Genomic DNA, 18,692 nt, shown 5'->3' with positions numbered 1-18,692 from the left:
AACCTGCAGTTGAAGCAAGTTGATTCACAGAAACAAGAATCTAGTCCTAAGCTGAATTTTTGAATACATAAAATGAACTCTGAGCCTCAGTTTCTCCATTTGTCAAAAGAGGAAGATATCTGTAATATCTATGCCCCAGGCTGTTGTAAATAACACGATACATGTGAAACACTTTATAAATCTCAAATCTCTGAACAAATGACCAATGTTGTTGTTATTGTGATTATTATTTTGGAAGATTAGAAAACCTCCACTTTGGAAACTTATACCCATCCAACCATAGATCATAACCCACCTTTGCGTTTATAGTTAGTACTATGGCACTATATGAGAGAAAGGAGAATAAGTGGATTGCTCAGGATCACTAAGCTAGTGTCAGAATCAAGATTTTAACTAAAATTTTCCTCAAATTTCCCAACTCTGCCTCTAACCAAATATGACTAAAGGGCTTAAAAATGAACCCTGATATTTCTGAATGCCAACTATGATTATACTCCTAGCTCAATAATACCACAGACTGAAAAATTCAAACAATAAAGCTCCTTTCTTCACCCAACAGCCTTACTCAATCCATGGAACTAAGTCAATACGTTATTCATCCAAGGAAATGTCACTGTAGAAACATGAAAGTCAGTTCAGTTTCCTAAAAAGTGAATGGGGAATAGGGAATGGGAGGGTGGGTAAGTGGTAGGAGAGCTTTTCTTATATAATGTTACATTATCTTACCTTGAACTGTGTATTTCTTATTCGAGTTAAATTCATTAGCATCACTCCTGAATTAACTCCAGTCATTCCGTAGTAAGGATGCCGAGCAAAACGACTGTACCATCCAATTTTGGGAATCTCATGCTCGGGGGCCATGGCTGCAAGCTGGGTGGAATTAAATTGCTTCAGAAGCCTCCAGATATCATCAATGGGACGAAGAAAGAGAACATCTGTGTCTACATAGAGCAGTGAGTCCACATCCTTCAAAATCACCTTGGGGAAGGAGCCATTAGGAAAAAGGAAAAAAAAAAGGGTTAAAAAAATTATAAAATACACCATTTTTACTGCTAAATTGTAAAGTCTGCGTGTAAATAAAAATACGAATTAGAAAAGGCATGTACTGCTGATGTCATTGGATTCATTTTCGAATGAATAAATACTCAGTTTTCTTTCCTTCTATTCATTTCAATTAGACAAACTTTTATTGAGCCCTTACCATGAGTCAGATACTCTGAAGACAAAAACAAAACAATACTTACCATAAGAGACCTTATTTTCACCTGGGGATGGGAAGATAGATATGTGTGTATATTTTAAAATTATTTATTTAGATATAATTGTGTTTATGTAAATTATTTAAATTTTTAATTCAAATATATATTTTTAAAAATGTATATAAATTTAAAAAAGATTTTTGTTATTTTTATATAGCCCAGATTTTATTCATTTCTGCCCTATTTCCCAGAGTGCTATTCCTTATAATAAAGATTTTTACAAAAGAAAGTGGGAAGAAGTTCCACAAAATTGAAACTATATTATAAATATGTAACATTCTATGCAACATTTCATACCTGTGGAACCCAACTTCACAAAGCAAAGGGAGTGTTGTGGGAAGGATATCTTTGGGGTTTCAGTTGTATACATGTAACCTATGGCCTAGAATCCATCTCTGGGCATGTATAAAATGGGTTCAATGTTAGAGGCTTCCTACAAATCATGTTCTTTGGCTCGTGCCCCCACTAAAAGTTTCCTCTAGAAATCTCTAAATATACCTCTTACCTATCTCTGAGACAAATACAAAAGGAAGCAACAACAAAAAATTTTGAAGAGCCATCTATATCAAAGCTTTTTAAACTGGGTTGTGACTTCATATGCGGTTATGAAAATTTTGGCAACGAGTAAAAGGTATCAAACATTCTGCCAAGATTTAATTTTTTATGTAAAATAAATAAGCAATCCATCTTATTAGTATGCAAATTTGTTTTTGTCTTTAATAAATGGAAAAATTATATTTAGACCAAAGAATTGTTTTAAGAGAAATTTCTTTATGATTTGTTATCAGTAAATGTTATATATATATATTTTATATACCTATATGCCCAGGTAAAAAAGGCAAAAAAAGGCCATGAGTGGAAAAAGTTTAAAAAGCCATATATGTATATATAGACTCAAACCAACAATACTCAAACAGAAGATGGGTTTTCTTGTCACCTAACAAAATACAAAGCACAGCAGATACACACATGAGCCCATAAACCCTGAAGATAACTATCCCTCACTAGTGAGCCTGACTCATCCGGAGAATTATATAACCCTCTAAACTTATATAATCCTACAATTGAAGCTCCAAGTATTAGAACAGAGATGAACACAGATCCCTGGAGCACTTTGTTAGAGACCTCCAAGTTAACATCCAGCCAGACTTGCATCCAGGCATTAGTCCAGTTTAAAATTCATTTAACTATATGATCATCCAATCCATATCCTTTCATTTTCTCCCCATACTAGAACAGCTTAAAAGACTTTGAGAGACAGAAAAAGAGAAAAATCTGGAAACAAAGAAGACCTAAGAAACATCTGACACTGAAAGAGCATGGCTAATAATAAGACTGTTGCAGAACTTCAAAACCCGCAGGAATCATTGGATTCTCTGAGACATGATAAGATTGTTGCAGGGCTTGAAAATCATCAGGAATCATTGGATTCCCTAACACATGATAAGACTGATGAAAAACTTCAAAACTTGCAGGAATTATTGGATTCCTGCCATATGAAGTAATGGACAATAGATTGGTTCTGGACTATCTCTAGGACTTATGGACATGTACAATTCCTCATGTTGATTCACGTCGTTACATCACTACTAGCTGTGTTACTATGTGCTTGTGTAATGACTCTGTTTCAAATGAGACCCTTCAGAAACCTGCTAATTTGGTTTGATTCCCCATTTTCCTTATTTTCATCTCCCTTTCTGAGATGTCAGGGAGGGCATGATCACCTCCTTTTTGGACTCTCATCTTCTTGAGAAGTCAGGCAGGGTATGACCACCTATGTTCTAAAACAAAAGAAAGTGGGAGATGTTGTGGGCCAGAACTCTGTACTTGAAGCAAGGATTCTTATAAGGTGCTAAGTGGAATTGATAAGAAAATGTTTATCTGGTTTAGCATGGTGATTAACAATTCTCTAGTTTAAAATGACTGATTTAATCTTATAACACATAATAGTTCCCTAGTGATATAATGATTGGTTTATGCTCAGTATACTGTAAACTATCTAATTATAATAGAGCATATAAACTGAGACAAACTCAGCCAGGATGGGACTAAGAAACAGATTCATTCCATTGTTCACCTTTGTGGTGGCTGGAGGCTGGAGCACAAGCCCTTGGACTCAAACATTCATTCTATCTTCATCAGCCTCATGGTGTCATTCTATCTTCATCAGCCTCATGGTGTCTGGCCTGTCCTCCTGCTCTCCCGCACTGAGACCACGGTCTGTCTGAAGGGCCTCAAGAAAGCTAGCTGAGCCCCAGGCAAGGAGATAATAAAGAATTTGGACTTTATCCCTGGCTATTCTTGTGGTGATTAAACTACTGAAACGAAGGCTGCCCCAAGACCTTCAGAAAACCAACCAGAGCACTACATTTTAGAGTCTGAACATGGGGCTAAGGATTTATAATTAGCAGTCTAGACTGACACAATCCTGATTTCAGTGGAAAAAGTCTTCGATCCTGCATTCAGTGGAAATGTCTCTGTGATCCAGAAATTAGGGTGAATACAAAAATAGACAGGAAAGAAACTTTCTAAAGGGCTAAACTAATATTTCAGGTGAAATGGGACAAATGTTTAGAAAAGAGCCTTTTCCACCTCAAGGAAAATGTGTCAAAAGCATAGTTAAAAACTGATAAAAAAAAAAAAACAAGGTTTGATTGTAACTTTGGAACAAATCATTGAACTCTTTGAAATAAAATACACATCTCCTTCGTTCTCTAAGGAAAAAGAATTAGATCCAGATGAGTGGAAATTAGTAGGAGAGCAACTATGTGAATATTACAATGATAATGGCCCTGATTCAATTCCTAAAGAAACATTTTTTACATATAACAATACAATTGGCTTTAAGGAATTATATAAATATTAGAATAAGGAAAAAGAAAAAAGAACAGGAAGGGAAGGATACTGACAAACTAGGTGAAAAGGATGAATTGGACAAGAAAAGAGTTAAGAACAATTCTGATTTAATTAAGGAGTGTGGTGCTTCACACCAGGAGCCATTAGGGCATTCCCCATCCCCTGTCCTACCCTCCTCAATTAATCCTTCATGGGCAGAGGGAGAAGGAGAAGAGGAAGGGGCAGTGACACAATCAGCACCACCTATGAAGCAGCATATGACAAGATTACAAAAGGCACTGGTTAAAGCTAAAATAAAACAGCATATATCTGATAATAAAAAGTATACCCTGTTATTGAAGAGTTTGACTCTTCAGATCAAGAAAGGAGAAGATACATTCCTTTTTATCTGGAAAAAATCAAAGATCTGAAAAAGGGTTTCATTCTATGGGGCTATATCATCATATATTAAGATAGTATTAGAGAATTTGGCTTAGGAAATTTTAACCCTGGTGACTGGAAATCTATATCAAGGACATGCTTTGAACCTGAACAAAACTTCTTGTGGCTGTTGGAGTGTAGTGAACTATGTAGGATACAAGCTCAACAAAATAGGCAAAATGGAGTTAATATGCAAATCACCTTTGACCAACTAGCAGGTGAAGGTCAGTATGCAGATGCTTTAGTACAGATTAATTATCTTTTGATAGTGTATGAGCAAATTACTGCTGCTGTTATAAAAGCATGGAGCTCCCTCCCAAGAAAAGATGGAGGGGAAGCCTTCATGAAAATAGAGCAAGGTCCCAATAAACCCTTTGCTGATTTCATGGGTTATCTGCAGACAGCTGTTATACCAATGATTGGAGAAAATACAGCAACAGGAATAATGATCAAACAACTCACTAAAGAAACTGCTAATGAGGTTTGTAGAAGAATTATTCTGGAACTGCACAAGGATGCTCCTTTAGAGATCATAAGACACTATGCCACAGTAGGCACAAATCCCTTTTATACCCAGGCTACGATGCAGAACGTGGGAAGACGGGGTCCCTCCTGACAAGGGACTTCCAGAGAGACTCGTCAATGCTTTCAGTGTGGTAAAATAGGGCATCTGAAAGTCCAGTGTAGGTATAGAGATAGAGTGAGAAGACAAGGTGAGAGAACAAGACCCAAAACCCCATGTACAAAATGCAACTGGGCCTCAGAATGTAGATTGACCCAGGGAAAAGAGAGGCAGGGCCCAGCTCTCAGACAAAAAACAAACAAACACCTGTTGGTGGGGCATGATGGCAGCCTAAGTTACACCCAGAGAGTCTTTAGAAGTTCAGGACTCTGATATGATCAATCAGCAGAGAAGCAATATGATGGGAGAAAGGGATTACAATTGGGGAGAATATAGGCTTTTTAACCTGACAGAAGGGCAGTATCCAGTGAGAGCAGCGCCAATATAATCGCCAGGTGATGAAGAGAGATCTAGGAAGTGGTGAATGAAGGGACCAGATAGACTAATTGCCTGGGGTCCAGACTAGCTTAGTTTCAGGGAAGGAAATGCAGGAGGACAGGCCAGCCACCATGTTGGTGTCAGATAGAATGACTCTGTCTGGCTGAGTTTGTCCCAGCTTATATGCCCTATTATAATTACATCATCCTACATGTGAATCTTGTGGAACTATATTAAGTGCTAAGTACATGTACTGAATTAGAGAACTATTAAGCACCATGCTAACCTGGATAAACATTGTCTTTATCAATTCCCCTGAGTTAGCATCTTATAAGAATCCTTGTTTCAAATACAGAGTTCTGGCCCATAACATTTATCTTGAGTCAAAACAATAGGATGATGATGATGGTGCTGGTGATGATGATGAGAATGATAAACTCACTCTAGCAACTACAGTTTGACACATACTTTTCAAAATAGGGTTTTAGAGCAAGAGATTTTAACCTCTCTTAGATCAAGGGCCTCTTTGGCAATCTGGTAAAATCAATGGAGCCCTTCTCAGAAGCATGTTTCAAAATAAAATACAGGGGAAGTTGGATGGTACAGTGGTTAGAGTTGCAGCCTTGAAGTCAGGAGGACCTGAATTCAAATCTGGTCTCAGACACTCAGACACCATTCCTGGCTGTGGGACCCTGGGCAAGTCACTTAACCCCAATTGCCTCAGCAAAATAAAACAAAACAAAAACGCAGAAGATAAAGGAAATGATATTGAAATCATGTGATTTCCCCCTTCTATCCAAGTTCACAGGCTCCAGTCTAAGTTAACATGGGAGACTGGGAGGTTAAGTGATGATCATACAAGTAATTTATCAAAAGGTGAATTTTGAACCCTGACCTTCTTGACTCCAAGGCTGGCTCTTTACCTATTAGGCAAATGCCTCTCAACAGTAATAATTCATATTCCCTTCATTGCCATTATCTTGTTTGCTAAGAGAGCTCAAGACATCTCAGGCTGTATGTTGACAGAAGTGTAGTTTGGCTACATTCTGCTCTGGGCAGAATTCTCCCCACTATTGTGTTCAGTTCTAGACACCCCATTTTGGGGAAAGGCATTGATAAGCTGGAGACCAAGGCAAAAAGGAAGGTAAGCCCAATGGTGAGTGCCTGAAGCTCAAGGCTTAGGAGAATTGGCTGAAGAAAATGGTGGGTGTGTATCTTAGCTGAGACAAGACTTGAGTTGGAGGAGAGGAAGGAGATAGAGCTTGTCCCCAAGGATCTGAAAGGCTGTCAAGGGGAAGATGAATTCGAGTTGTTCTATGTGGCTCCAGGGCAGAATTAGAAGCAATTAGGAAGTTACAGAGATAGATTCTGGGTTGACAAGAGGAAAAACTTCTTAACATGAAGTGCTCTCTAAAAATGAATGAGCTGCTTCTGCCTCAGGAGGTAGTTAGTTGGATCAAGATACTAGAGGATCATTTATTGGGGAAATAGTAGAAGAGCTTTTCAGTCAGTTATAGATTGGGCCAGATTGCTCCACCACACTTCCCCAAGCCTCTCACCCCCAACCCAGCTCTGTCCTTTCCAGGTCTCACATTCTGCGATTCAGTGACATTCTAGCCATCAAAGAAACGAGAAGACATAAACTGAATTTAAAAGGATCCCTCTCAGAAAAGCAAATTAAACAAGCTGGCATACATGGTTTAGTGAAGGGCACAGAGACAACAGGAAATGTTTCGTGGGACAATTGCCGTGATTACAATGAGTATAAGCAGAGAGTCCACCATAAAGATAATTGTAGTTTATATACTAACATCTGTTACAGAGAATAAAATACACAAATTCTCCAAAGAAGTTGACAATTTTCTCTCAAACAAGGTCAACACGTACCTTGATCACTGGTGATTTAAACAGAAAGGAAGACGGTAAAAACTAAATTGGAAAATATAAACAAGCTGAAAATATTTATGTGGTTTCACATTTATAAACCAAAGAGGTCAAAGTGGATACACTGCTCAGAAGCCTCAAGCTAGACCACATGAAGACATTCTTCAAGAACAGAGTGGGAAGATACTAGACATCACAGTCACCAAATATCAAAAAAACAAATTTGACAAAATAGGAACAGACAGGAAACAATTTTAAGAGTCATTTCAGAACCTCCTATCTCCTGTTCTGATCACTGAATGATTAAAGGTCAAAGTTAACACCAAATAACATTGATAGGTAAAGAAGAAGGCTTTGTGGGTAAACGGCTGAACCAGCTACTGATTCTGAAAAGCAGAAAATGGACAAAAGATTTTAAAATAATTCCCAAAATGAGGTCAATACTGCCCCAGTTAAACACTGATTCTCTTTGCCAAGTAAAGAAGTGACAAAACTGATTTGTAATAATAGACAACATTGAATTAGAGATTTAAGGTTTGCAAAGCACTTTATAGATATTCTCAAATAATAAATTCTTATCCCCAAAGCTGGGGTCTTTGGCTTTGCCAAATACTAGATTGCTATAGTTATTGAATATTTTGTCCTGTGAACTTAACCTGTTCCACTGATCAATTAGTCTGTTTCTTAGCCAATACCCAAAGGTTTTGGTGACTGCTGCTTTTTAACATGGTTTTAAATCTGATACAGCCAGGCCTTCATTTGATTTTTTTTTTCATTAGTTCCCTTAAAATTCTTGACCTTTTGTTCTTTCAGATGAATTTTGTTATTTTTTCTAGGTCATTAAAATAGTTTCTTGGGAGTCTGATTGGTATAGCACTAAATAAATAAATTAGTTTAGATAGTATTGTACAGACATTCTCTCATTTGATCCTTACAACAGATGATAGATGTTATGATTAGCCCCATTTAGAAAATTGAGGGTGGGAAGCTAAGTGATTGGTCAGCATTCAAACTCAAGTCTTCCTGAGTCCAAGTCCAGCACTCCATCCCTTGGGCCATTTATCCACACTCCAGTGTTATAGAGGACATCTCACATGACGTCCAAAGGAAAGAGTTGCCAGATGCTCCTGTTAGTGGATGACAATGTATTAGTTGAATTTAGTCCTGGTAGACAATCAAGCCTCTTCAAAAAAAAGGTGTTTGATTATTTGAAAGAATAGGAAACACTTATGAATGTGGGTGGGATGAAGTGGATGAAGAAAATATATTGTTCATTCCATGGAGGTAGTCCATGAATGCAGGTACCATGGAGAGTCACGGCCCGTGGATGATGAGTTGAAGTGAGAGTGGGCTGGGGGAAAGCACAGACTTTTTCCTCCTACAATAACCGATCTTTTACCTGTATCTATTACCTCTATGATGTGTGGAACAGCACAATCTCCGAGGAATTAGTAGGGCAGGTGACTCAGGGGCAATGCAAAGAAATACTTCCCTCTTCTTGGCTCTGTGATGTGGTGAATTGTGGGCAGAATATTGCAGATACGGTCAGATGTAGTCTCTGTCACACTGCTTTGATGAGCTGTTTGCTTTGTTATTGGGGAGTGGGTTGCTGGGAAGTGACTTGTATAAAAACCAAAAGACATCATCAAAACATGTTTTTTGAAAAGAAGACATATGGTAGGTATAAGGAGAATGCAGCACACTGCCAAAAACAATCCCGTGGGGGAGAAGTGGCCTAAAAAATATTTTTAAGGACACAGATGATTAGAAAAGGCTACCAGTAACAAAAGGACAGACCAAGTCTTGCAATACTATCCACAAAATATTAAGGGTTTTGGAAGATGACCAGCACACTGAATATATCTTATATGGGGGAGGAAGGGAAAGAAATGGGAAAAAATTGCCCAGGTTGAGAAGATATGTACAATACCTGCACTGGAAAAAGGCACAGCCACATTAAAAAGCTTTTGGATCCATCCAATTCTGGGTCATTGTTGTGAGAATGAAGGTTTCAGAGAGGACTGAATCTTAATAAAGATAATCATGGTCCCAGACTCAAATATTGTACTCCTGGCCAAAAGTCTTAGGGAAGTGAGTAAAACTGATGAATTACAGAAAATGCTAACCCATCACTTAAATGAGCAGTAGAAATAAAAAAAAAATTGGTCAAGATGGGAGAGGACCTCTCAAATATGTTCAGCAGGGGCAGAGAGAACAGAGGGAGAAGGGCGAAATGGCTGATAATTGGAGACAACAGCTGGACGCAGCCTTCTGTTTGCAAGGGAATTTTGGCAAGAAGCTGTCTCCTGTCAATCAAAGGCAGTTGAGCAAGCCAGTGGGAAAAGGCAGGAAAGACTGCCATAAGTAAAGATCCGTCAAGAGATCCCAAAGACGATGTCCTCAGTAAAGTAAACTAGGATGTTGTCATGGCAAGATTACCATCAGTTAGCTCCAATGACAAGAGGTATAACACTGAGGATCTGTATTCTAGTTAGTGGCAGCTAGGTGGTGCAGTGGAGAGACCACTAGTCCTGGAGACAGCAAGACTCATCTTGAGTTCAAATAGTACCCTAACTACCTGAGTAACCCTGGGCAAGCTCTTTAACCTTCATTGCCTCAATTTCTTTTTTCTTTTTTTAACTATAGCTTTTTATTTTCAAAATATATACTTGGATATTTTTTGACATTCACCCTTATAAAATCCTATGTTCTAATTTTTTTCCCCTCCCTTCCTCCTTAATTTCTTTATTTGTAAAATGGACTGGATAAGGGAAGAGCAAACACTTCAGTACATTTACCAAGAGAACTCCAAATGGGTCATAAAGAGTCAGGCATGAGAAAGCAACATAAAGACAAGGGATTTATTCATTTTGATTTGTTTTCCCCCCCCCAATTAATAAGCATTTGTTTATTTCCTTCCTATCTCCTTTCCCTCTCTTAAAAAAAAAAAAACTAAGCAAAACAAATAAACAACAACAAAATCTTGTACAAATATACTTGGCAAGCAACACAAGTCACCACATTGGCCATGTCCAAAATGTATATCTCATTCTGCATCTTGGGTTTATCTTTGCCTGTCTAACAGAAGCGTTCTTCATTATTTCTCTGTACCATGGTCATTACATTGATCAGAATTTTTAATTTTTCAAAGTTCTTTAAAACATTATATATAATGCTAGCTGTTGATTGTTTTATAATGTTGTTGTTATCAAATGAGTGATTCTACTGATTTTGCTCTCTTCATTCTGCTTAAGTTTATATAAACCCACAAGAGTGGACTTGAAGTCAGGAAGACCAGATTTCAAATCCTCCCTCAGATATTCACTAGTTCACATTAGTCATATACCACCATATGTTCAACCATTCCTAAATTGATGGGTACTTCAACCAGGAGAATTCTGCACTGATTTGTAGCAAATGTGGCTACAACTTTATTTTTTCAAGTGTCAAGTAACAATAATGCATGTAAGAAGTTCAAGTTTTCCTCTCTCAGAAGAAGGTAAAGAGGAGGAGGAAGAAGAAAAGGAGGAAGAGGAGGAGGAAAATAGCGTCCTCTCCACTTTCTAATTTATTTATCAGGGGGAATAAAGAACATTACTTAAATGAATAGAACAAACATTCCAACGCACTTTGGGTAAAAAAAAAAGGAAGCTGGCAAAAAGAACAAAAATCCTAGGACAGGAATTGTAAGTTGAAAAAAATGTAGCAGGGGAAGAAGGAAAGAAGCTGCCAAAAAACTTTAAGCTAAGTGCTAATGATGAAGCTCTGCTGATAAAAACTATCAGAACACTTCAGGTTTGGGGGAGCCAATGAACAATAACACAGTTGCCATCAAGAGAGTGGATATACAGAATCAGAGGAAGAAGAGATGGGAGATGGTGATTCCCAGATAAGGTAGTAGAAGACCACAAAGTTAGGGCTGGAAAGGACTTTGGGAGCCATTGAGTCCAATGCTCCCATTTTACAGATTTCAAAACAAAACCAAGTCACAGAGAAATAAAGTTACTCAGCAAAGGTAAATATCTGAGTGAGGATTTGAAATCTAATCTTCCTGACCCCAAGCCCACTATCATACTAGCATTAACCACAGAGAAACTAGTCAGCAATTGGCAAATCTAACAACCACTACCCAATTCTGATCATCCATGGGGGGAGTATACAATACCACCACAAAGAACCTACAAAACATTTTAAACTGGCACAATGGATATGTTTGGATATTTTTTTTTTAACCAATGCTACTGATTAAATGTAGAAAATTCAAAAGAGAAAAACATATCTGAGAAGTGATGGCTAATTAAGAAAAGGTATGAGAATGGGATTTGGACTTTTGCAACCTAAAATATAGGAATGATGAGCTTCTGGCCACAAATGAAGAATATAGAATGGGGAAATATATTCCCCAGAATTATTATTACAAATGTTTATTTTATTTTGCTTAGTTGAAATCTAACCTTCCCCCTCCCTAACTGAAAGGAAGAAAGAAAAACAAAATCCTTGGAACAAAGGTGCATAACCAAATTCCACATTGACTATGTCCAAAAATTAATTACTGCAAATCTGATAAAGAATGCTTTAAAATGAAAGAGGAAGGAGAGAAAAAAAACTTCATGGATATGTATATCTGCAGAAAGAGAGACAGTAAGAAAGAGAGAAAAGGGGAAGAATGGAAAGGGAAAAGAAGAGTAAAGACAGACAAAGAGAAAAGCAAGAAAAGCAAATGAAAAATAGCAATATAAAGGAGGTGTGGTAATTCGCTAGATACAAAATCCAAAAAGATAATCAACAGAAATAAACTAGTAAAGGCAAGGGGGGAAATTCGTTTTCACAGGTATTGAGATTTTTTTTTTTGTTTTCATTTTATTTTTTCAGTTATCAAGCATTTATTTTCTCTATCTCTTACTTCTCTCATCAACTTAAAAAAAGGAAAAAATGAGGATGCTCATAATATGAGCTAAGGCAAACAAATTTCCACATTGATCACATTCAAAAATATGTGCATTGTTCAGACATTGAGACTTATTGGGTTGGGATTCAGTAATGGAAAATGGCCTTGGATGGTCATATCTTATTCAGAAGAAGCAGAGATAACAGTTTATGGATCAGAATGGCAATGCATATGAACAATAAATCCTCAAGAGAGAAAGTCTAAGGAAACAGATGAGATACCCAATGGACAGTGGAGAATATTTGAATGAGAAGCGATGGCAGAAAAAAATAGAAACAAGATTGTCATGAGAGTATATGACAGACCACCTGGGCACAGAGAGGAAGGAGATGAAAAGTTTGAGATATAAACTGACAGGGAAGCATGCCATAACGAGAATGGAGAGCTTTAATTATCCAAACATTCATTGGAACTCTCTTTTCTTGGCCAATAGTGAAAAGGCTGATAGATTCTTGACTTGCCTTAAGATGATTTCATTCTTCAGAAGATAGAAAAGTTGACTAGTGTGACTGATATTCTTGATTTGATTCTGATCAACAATTAAGAATTAGTTATTGGGGCAGAAATGGTAAGGATTTTGGGAAGAAAGGAGGAGCAGTTGGGGAATTCCACATGAGAATTTATGATAGAGAAGAGGAAATCTAAGATTAGTTTATTAGAAACCACAGTGGAGGAGAACAGATTTCAAGCTTTTCCAAGGAAAAATAATTTAGAGGACATGGCTAAAATTCAACAAGGGGAAACTGGCCCAAAAGCTCTCAAGGAAATTCTGAGGATGCAGACAGCATCAGTTCCAAAAAGGAAAAAAGTGGAGAGTTACCCAGACGTTTCATTATGAATGTGTAAGGAACTAATTTAACAATTTCAATTTTAAGATGACAAATATTTGCAAAATCCAAAGGGAACTGACATAAACTAATCTCCAATAGAAAAGTCTTTAAATTATATTAGGACTCATCTTTCTTAGCCTTTTTAGCATTCTATCTTTAGATGGTGAGTTTCTTGAAGGCAGAGGCCATTTTTTTTCCTTTTTTTGTTGTCCTGTGCACAGTATCCAGTGCTTATCTGATGCTTCTTGATGTGACTCTACCAATTATTCCATGCTATTTTTTTCAGAGATCTTGCTGAATTTATAAGCCAAGGAAGTTAATGACATCAAGAAAAGATCCTCATGAAAGATCCATATGCAAAAAAATATGAAAAGTAGTTTTATCTGTATTAAGAAAAATCTAGAAACAAAATGAACCCTTCTGTCAGTCTAAGGACCATTTCTCAGAATAAAATTAAAGGAAATGCTAAACCCCAGATAGAAGTTAGTGAAAATAAAGATGTAATTTCACCCTTTCAAGTTCACAGAAACTCTGAAATCCCACTTTAAAAACCCCTAAATTTCATGTGAACAATTTCCCAAGGAAGAATGTAAACTGGTTAGTCAGTCAACTAGCATTATGCACCTACTTATTATGGGTCAGACACTGTGCTAAGTGCTAGGGATATAAAGAGAAGCAAAAAGCAGTTTCTGCCTTCAAGGAGATCACAATCTATAGGGGAGACAACATGCAAACAAGTATAAACAAACGAAATTTACACAAGATTAATTGGAGACAATCAGTAGAAGGAAGGCACTAAGATTAAGGAAGATGAAAACTTTATCAGAGATTTGAAGGAAGCCAGAATAAATATCAGGAGAAAAAAAATTGCTTAAATTAATAATAATCAGGGGCATCTAAATGGCGCAGAGAATAGAGCAACAGCCCTGGAGTCAAATCTCACCTCAGACACTTAACACTGTTTAGCTGTATGACCCTGGGCAAGTCACTTAACCCCAATTGCCTCAGGGAAAAAACCAACCAAACACACAAACAACATCAACAACAAAAAACTACTAATAGTCACAGATATAAAATTAAACAATTTTCCCCCCTGATATTTATTCTGGCTTCTTTCAAACCTCTGCTCAAGTCACAGATGTCAAATTAAAGCAACTTTGAATTATCATCTCATTGGGTGGGAATGGTAATTCACTCCGTTGACGGAACTATGAATGGATTCAACTCTTCTAGAAGATAATTTGCAATTATGTGAGGAAAAAGTTGGTCATAACAACAACAACTGAAATTCATGTGGCATTTTAAAATGTGGCAAGTACTTTATCAATAGTATTTCATTTGCACATCAATAACCCATTGAAGCAAGTATAGGATGATTTCTCCCACTTTATTGATGAGGAAATTAAGGCTCCTAAAGATTAAATGATTTGTGTCAGAGGCAGGATTTAAATCCTACTCTTTTTGATTCTAGATTTAGCATTCTATCCTTATATGGTGAGTTTTTTGAAGGCAGAGGCTATTTTTTCCTTTCTTTGTTGTCCCCAGCACAGTATCCAGCACATAAGTGCTTATCTGATACTTGCTGATGTGACTCTATCAATTATTCCATGCTATTTTTTCAGAGATCTTACTGAGTTTATAACTCAAGAAAATTAATAACATTAAGAAAAGACTCTCATGAAAGACCTATATGCAAAAGAATATGAAAAGCAGCTTTTATTTGTATTAAGAAAAATCTAGAAACAAAATGTGCCAGGGTTATGGCTGAACCAACTGTCGTACATGAATATAATATAAATAAAGACTGCTAGGTCTTTATCTTTATTTATCTATCTATAGATAGAAAGCGTCAGGTCTAAAATCAGAAAGATTCATTTTCATGAATTCAAATCTAGCTTCAGATACTAGTTTTGTGACCCTGGGCAAGTCACTTAATCCTGTTTGCCTCAGTTTCTTCATCTTGAAAATAATTTGGAGAAGGAAATAGCAAACTGCTCCAATATCCTTGCCAAGAAAATCCAAATAGGGTCATGTGTTAGACACCATTGAAAAGTGACTGAATGAATTCTGATGGACGTGGCCCTCTTCAACAATGTGATGAACCAAATCAGTTCCAATAGAGCAGTAATGAATTGAACCAGCTACACCCAGTGAAAGAACTCTGGGAAATGAGTATGAACCACTACATAGAATTCCCAATCCCTTTATTTTTGTCTGCCTGCATTTTTGATTTCCTTCACAGGTTAATTGTACACTATTTCAAAGTCCGATTCTTTTTATACAGCAAAATAACTGTATGGATATGTATATATATATTGTATTTAACTTATACTTTAACATATTTAACATGTATTGGTCAACCTGCCATCTGGGGGAGGGGATGGGGGGAAGGAGGGGAAAAATTGGAACAAAAGGTTTTGCAATTGTTGATGCTGAAAAATTACCCATGCAGATATCATGTAAATAAAAAGCTATATTAATAAAAAAAAAAGAAAAATGACTGAATGAGAACAAATATAGAATCCAAAGAACAATATAGGCTCAAAACAATTAGCATAATGTCATTCACAAATGTGAACATCAGGAAATTTTACTATCTTCATGGAATTCCTCTTTCTTCTAGATTTTGTGGAGCTCTCGATACACCATAATCCTTTTGGAGGGAAGTGAGATGTAGTCCAGAAGAGCGTCGAACTTAAATTCAGGAAATTGGGGTTCAAATTTTACCCAAGCCACCTAACTTGCTGTGTGGCACTGAGAAAATCCCTTAACCTCTATGGACATTGGTTTCCTCATTTATAAGTCAACAAGACTACACTCAATGACCTCTAAAGTCCCTGCCAGCTGGAAAACTATATACAACGAGAATCACAATGTAAAAGAATGCAACACAAAAAAACTCATGTCAAATTCAATGGCCAATGTGGAGACCAAATTATCAAAGTTAACCGCATCTCCTTCCTTTCTGTGGTCATCAACATGTGGGTTCACTGTTTGGGGTAACAAACTTGGGGGGGTGTATTCTTTTTTTTTAAAAAAAGAAAATAACACGTAGAAGATAGAAGCCAGAACAGAGAAGAGCAGATGAGAGCAAATGGGTAGCATCATCCTGCAGGAATAATTCTAGGATTGCTAAAGCCCAGCAGTAATTGAAGCTAGTGATAAATGCTAAGATTTTGCTAAAAAGGCTTTTAAAATGTGCTGAGTTTCAAAAGGGAATTAACTATGGGATGGGAAGAAAAAAGCAGAGGCACTTGATTCCCATTTCTATTTTGCTTTTCTCTGCCAAAGAGAGATGGAACAAAAATGAATCAATATGGCATTTACAAGTCCCAGAAGCGATCTTAAGAGAGTACCTGGCTACCCTCAGAGCCCAAGTCATCAATCGCAGAAAGACTCCAGGTGTTAAAGAACTAAGGGACAGTGATGGCCTCCCAACCAATCTCACCAAGATGCCTGAACTAGCCTCCTTACTGTTCTTAAGAGTTCAAGTTTCCCCATTTGGGACTCCATCATTAATAAAGCTATATACCACCTTCCTATAGCATAGATCTAATCCAATCTTCTCCCTGTTCCAAAGCCATCACTGGCTCTCTATTCTCTGGGATCAAACATAAATTCCTGAGCCTGGCAGTTAAGACTCTCCACAATTTAACTCTCTTACCTACCTTTCTTGACTTAGTCCCACATTTCTTTCATATGCTTCATATACTCTGTATTCCTTTCCAGAGGGAAGGTCAACTGACTGTACCCTTAAATTGGCATTTGAATTTCCTAAAAGCTATCACTTATACCAACTCTCTCTTGGAATTGGTTTTTTTTTGTTTGTTTGTTTATCACTTGAGAAGTTACCGCTTCTTTCAATCAATCAATCAATATTTATTAAAAGCAAAACTTTTTTAAAGGACCTTGACCTTAAGAAGTTAGGAATTCTTTCCCAATCCTTTCAGTTGTTAGTTCATTCTTAATCCTCAAATCATCTTCAATTAAATTCAACAAACCTGTATTAATTACTTACTATGTACAGGACATTGTAGGCCTTGCCCTCAAGAAATATAAATTCTGCTGGGGAGGAAAGGAGAGATATAACATATATTCAGATAAATAAATCTAAACTAGCTTGTAAGCTTCCCTAGGGTAGGACTGTTTCTATGGTTTATGAGGACTCAGAGCCTAGCACAATCCTTGGCACACAGAAGCCCAAGAAGTAATCTGTTGAAATTAATTGAATAACACAAGATTAGGAGAGTCAGCTGACATGCTGGATGAAAGAACCCATGGCAATAGTTCTTTCCTATAAGAATTTCCACAATTATTTAACATACAAGAAGCATTATAGGACAGCATGTAGATTGTCCTTATCTACATAATAGATGTATTATCTTATACATTTTGATTCTAGATTTAGCATTCTATCCTTATATGGTGAGTTTTTTGAAGGCAGAGACTATTTTTTTCCTTTCTTTGTTGTCCCCAGCACAATATCCAGCACATAAGTACTTATCTGATACTTGCTGATGTGACTCTATCAATTATTCCATGCTATTTTTTCAGAGATCTTACTGAGTTTATAACTCAAGAAAGTTAATAATATTAAGAAAAGACTCTCATGAAAGACCTATATGCAAAAGAATATGAAAAGCAGCTTTTATTTGTATTAAGAAAAATCTAGAAACAAAATGTGCATAGGAGCAAGAAGACCTGGATTCAAGTTCTGCCTTTGACATACTGGCATGGGGTTCACAGACAAGTTCTTTACCTCCCAGTGACCTAATGGCTTTCTAAATTAAAAATTGTTGACTCTGCATGAGAAGATAGATTTTCCACACTGGGAATTCCTTACATTTATGGGATCATAATTCTCAAAGGACAATAAAAGACAGCATATTCAAAGACACATGGGGGAAACCCTTTGAAATTATAGGAAATATTTTAAAGAAATAGGAAGATACTATCCTGACTACATGGTAATTGTTGTCTTCATACCATGCTTTTTTATTTTTTTAAATAGAAAAAATACAAAATTGTTTCTTTAACAAAAATCCACATTAGTGCTTTTTAAAGTTGTAAGCTGATTTTGTGATTTTAATTCCACAATTCCAAACTGCAACACTGCTGACAGTAAAAGTCTGGAGATGTATGTATTTAATTTTATTTTTGCTTCAACTGTGCCCCCTTGTGGAGCTCCACATTCATAATTTGAGCAGGGATTTACTATAGACCTTTTTGGAGACAAATGAATACTTTTAGGATGATAAACTTAGAGGTAGAGGGGACTCTCTAGTACATTTAGTTCAACTCTCCCATTTTACAGATGATGATACAAAGGTTAAATGATTTGTTAACAGTCACAGCTCATGAGTGGGAAAGTTAGGACATGAGCTCTCTACTTTCCATTAAGCCAGAGAAATGTCAGTTTCTATCCTCTAATATCCACTGGAGCAAATCTGTGGAGTATTTGAATCATTATATAATCCAAAGAGAGCTTAGCCTGT

At 36.8% G+C, this 18,692-nt stretch overlaps 1 protein-coding gene across 1 annotated transcript in view; it reads right to left on the bottom strand.

The window, feature by feature from the left end:
* The window catches only part of GXYLT2 (glucoside xylosyltransferase 2), a 72,523-nt gene that overhangs the window by 17,547 nt on the left and 36,284 nt on the right, over window positions 1-18,692 (bottom strand). Inside the window, exon 4 of the mRNA XM_051980873.1 lies at window positions 727-978. Within this exon, the coding sequence (XP_051836833.1) occupies window positions 727-978 (252 nt within the window). The remainder of the gene's footprint in view (window positions 1-726; window positions 979-18,692) is intronic.

The sequence above is a fragment of the Antechinus flavipes genome, chromosome 1, assembly GCF_016432865.1.
Source record: "Antechinus flavipes isolate AdamAnt ecotype Samford, QLD, Australia chromosome 1, AdamAnt_v2, whole genome shotgun sequence".
Lineage (NCBI taxonomy): Eukaryota > Metazoa > Chordata > Mammalia > Dasyuromorphia > Dasyuridae > Antechinus > Antechinus flavipes.
The sequence above is the reverse complement of the archived record's forward strand: the minus strand, read 5'-3'. Positions and strand labels throughout refer to the sequence as shown.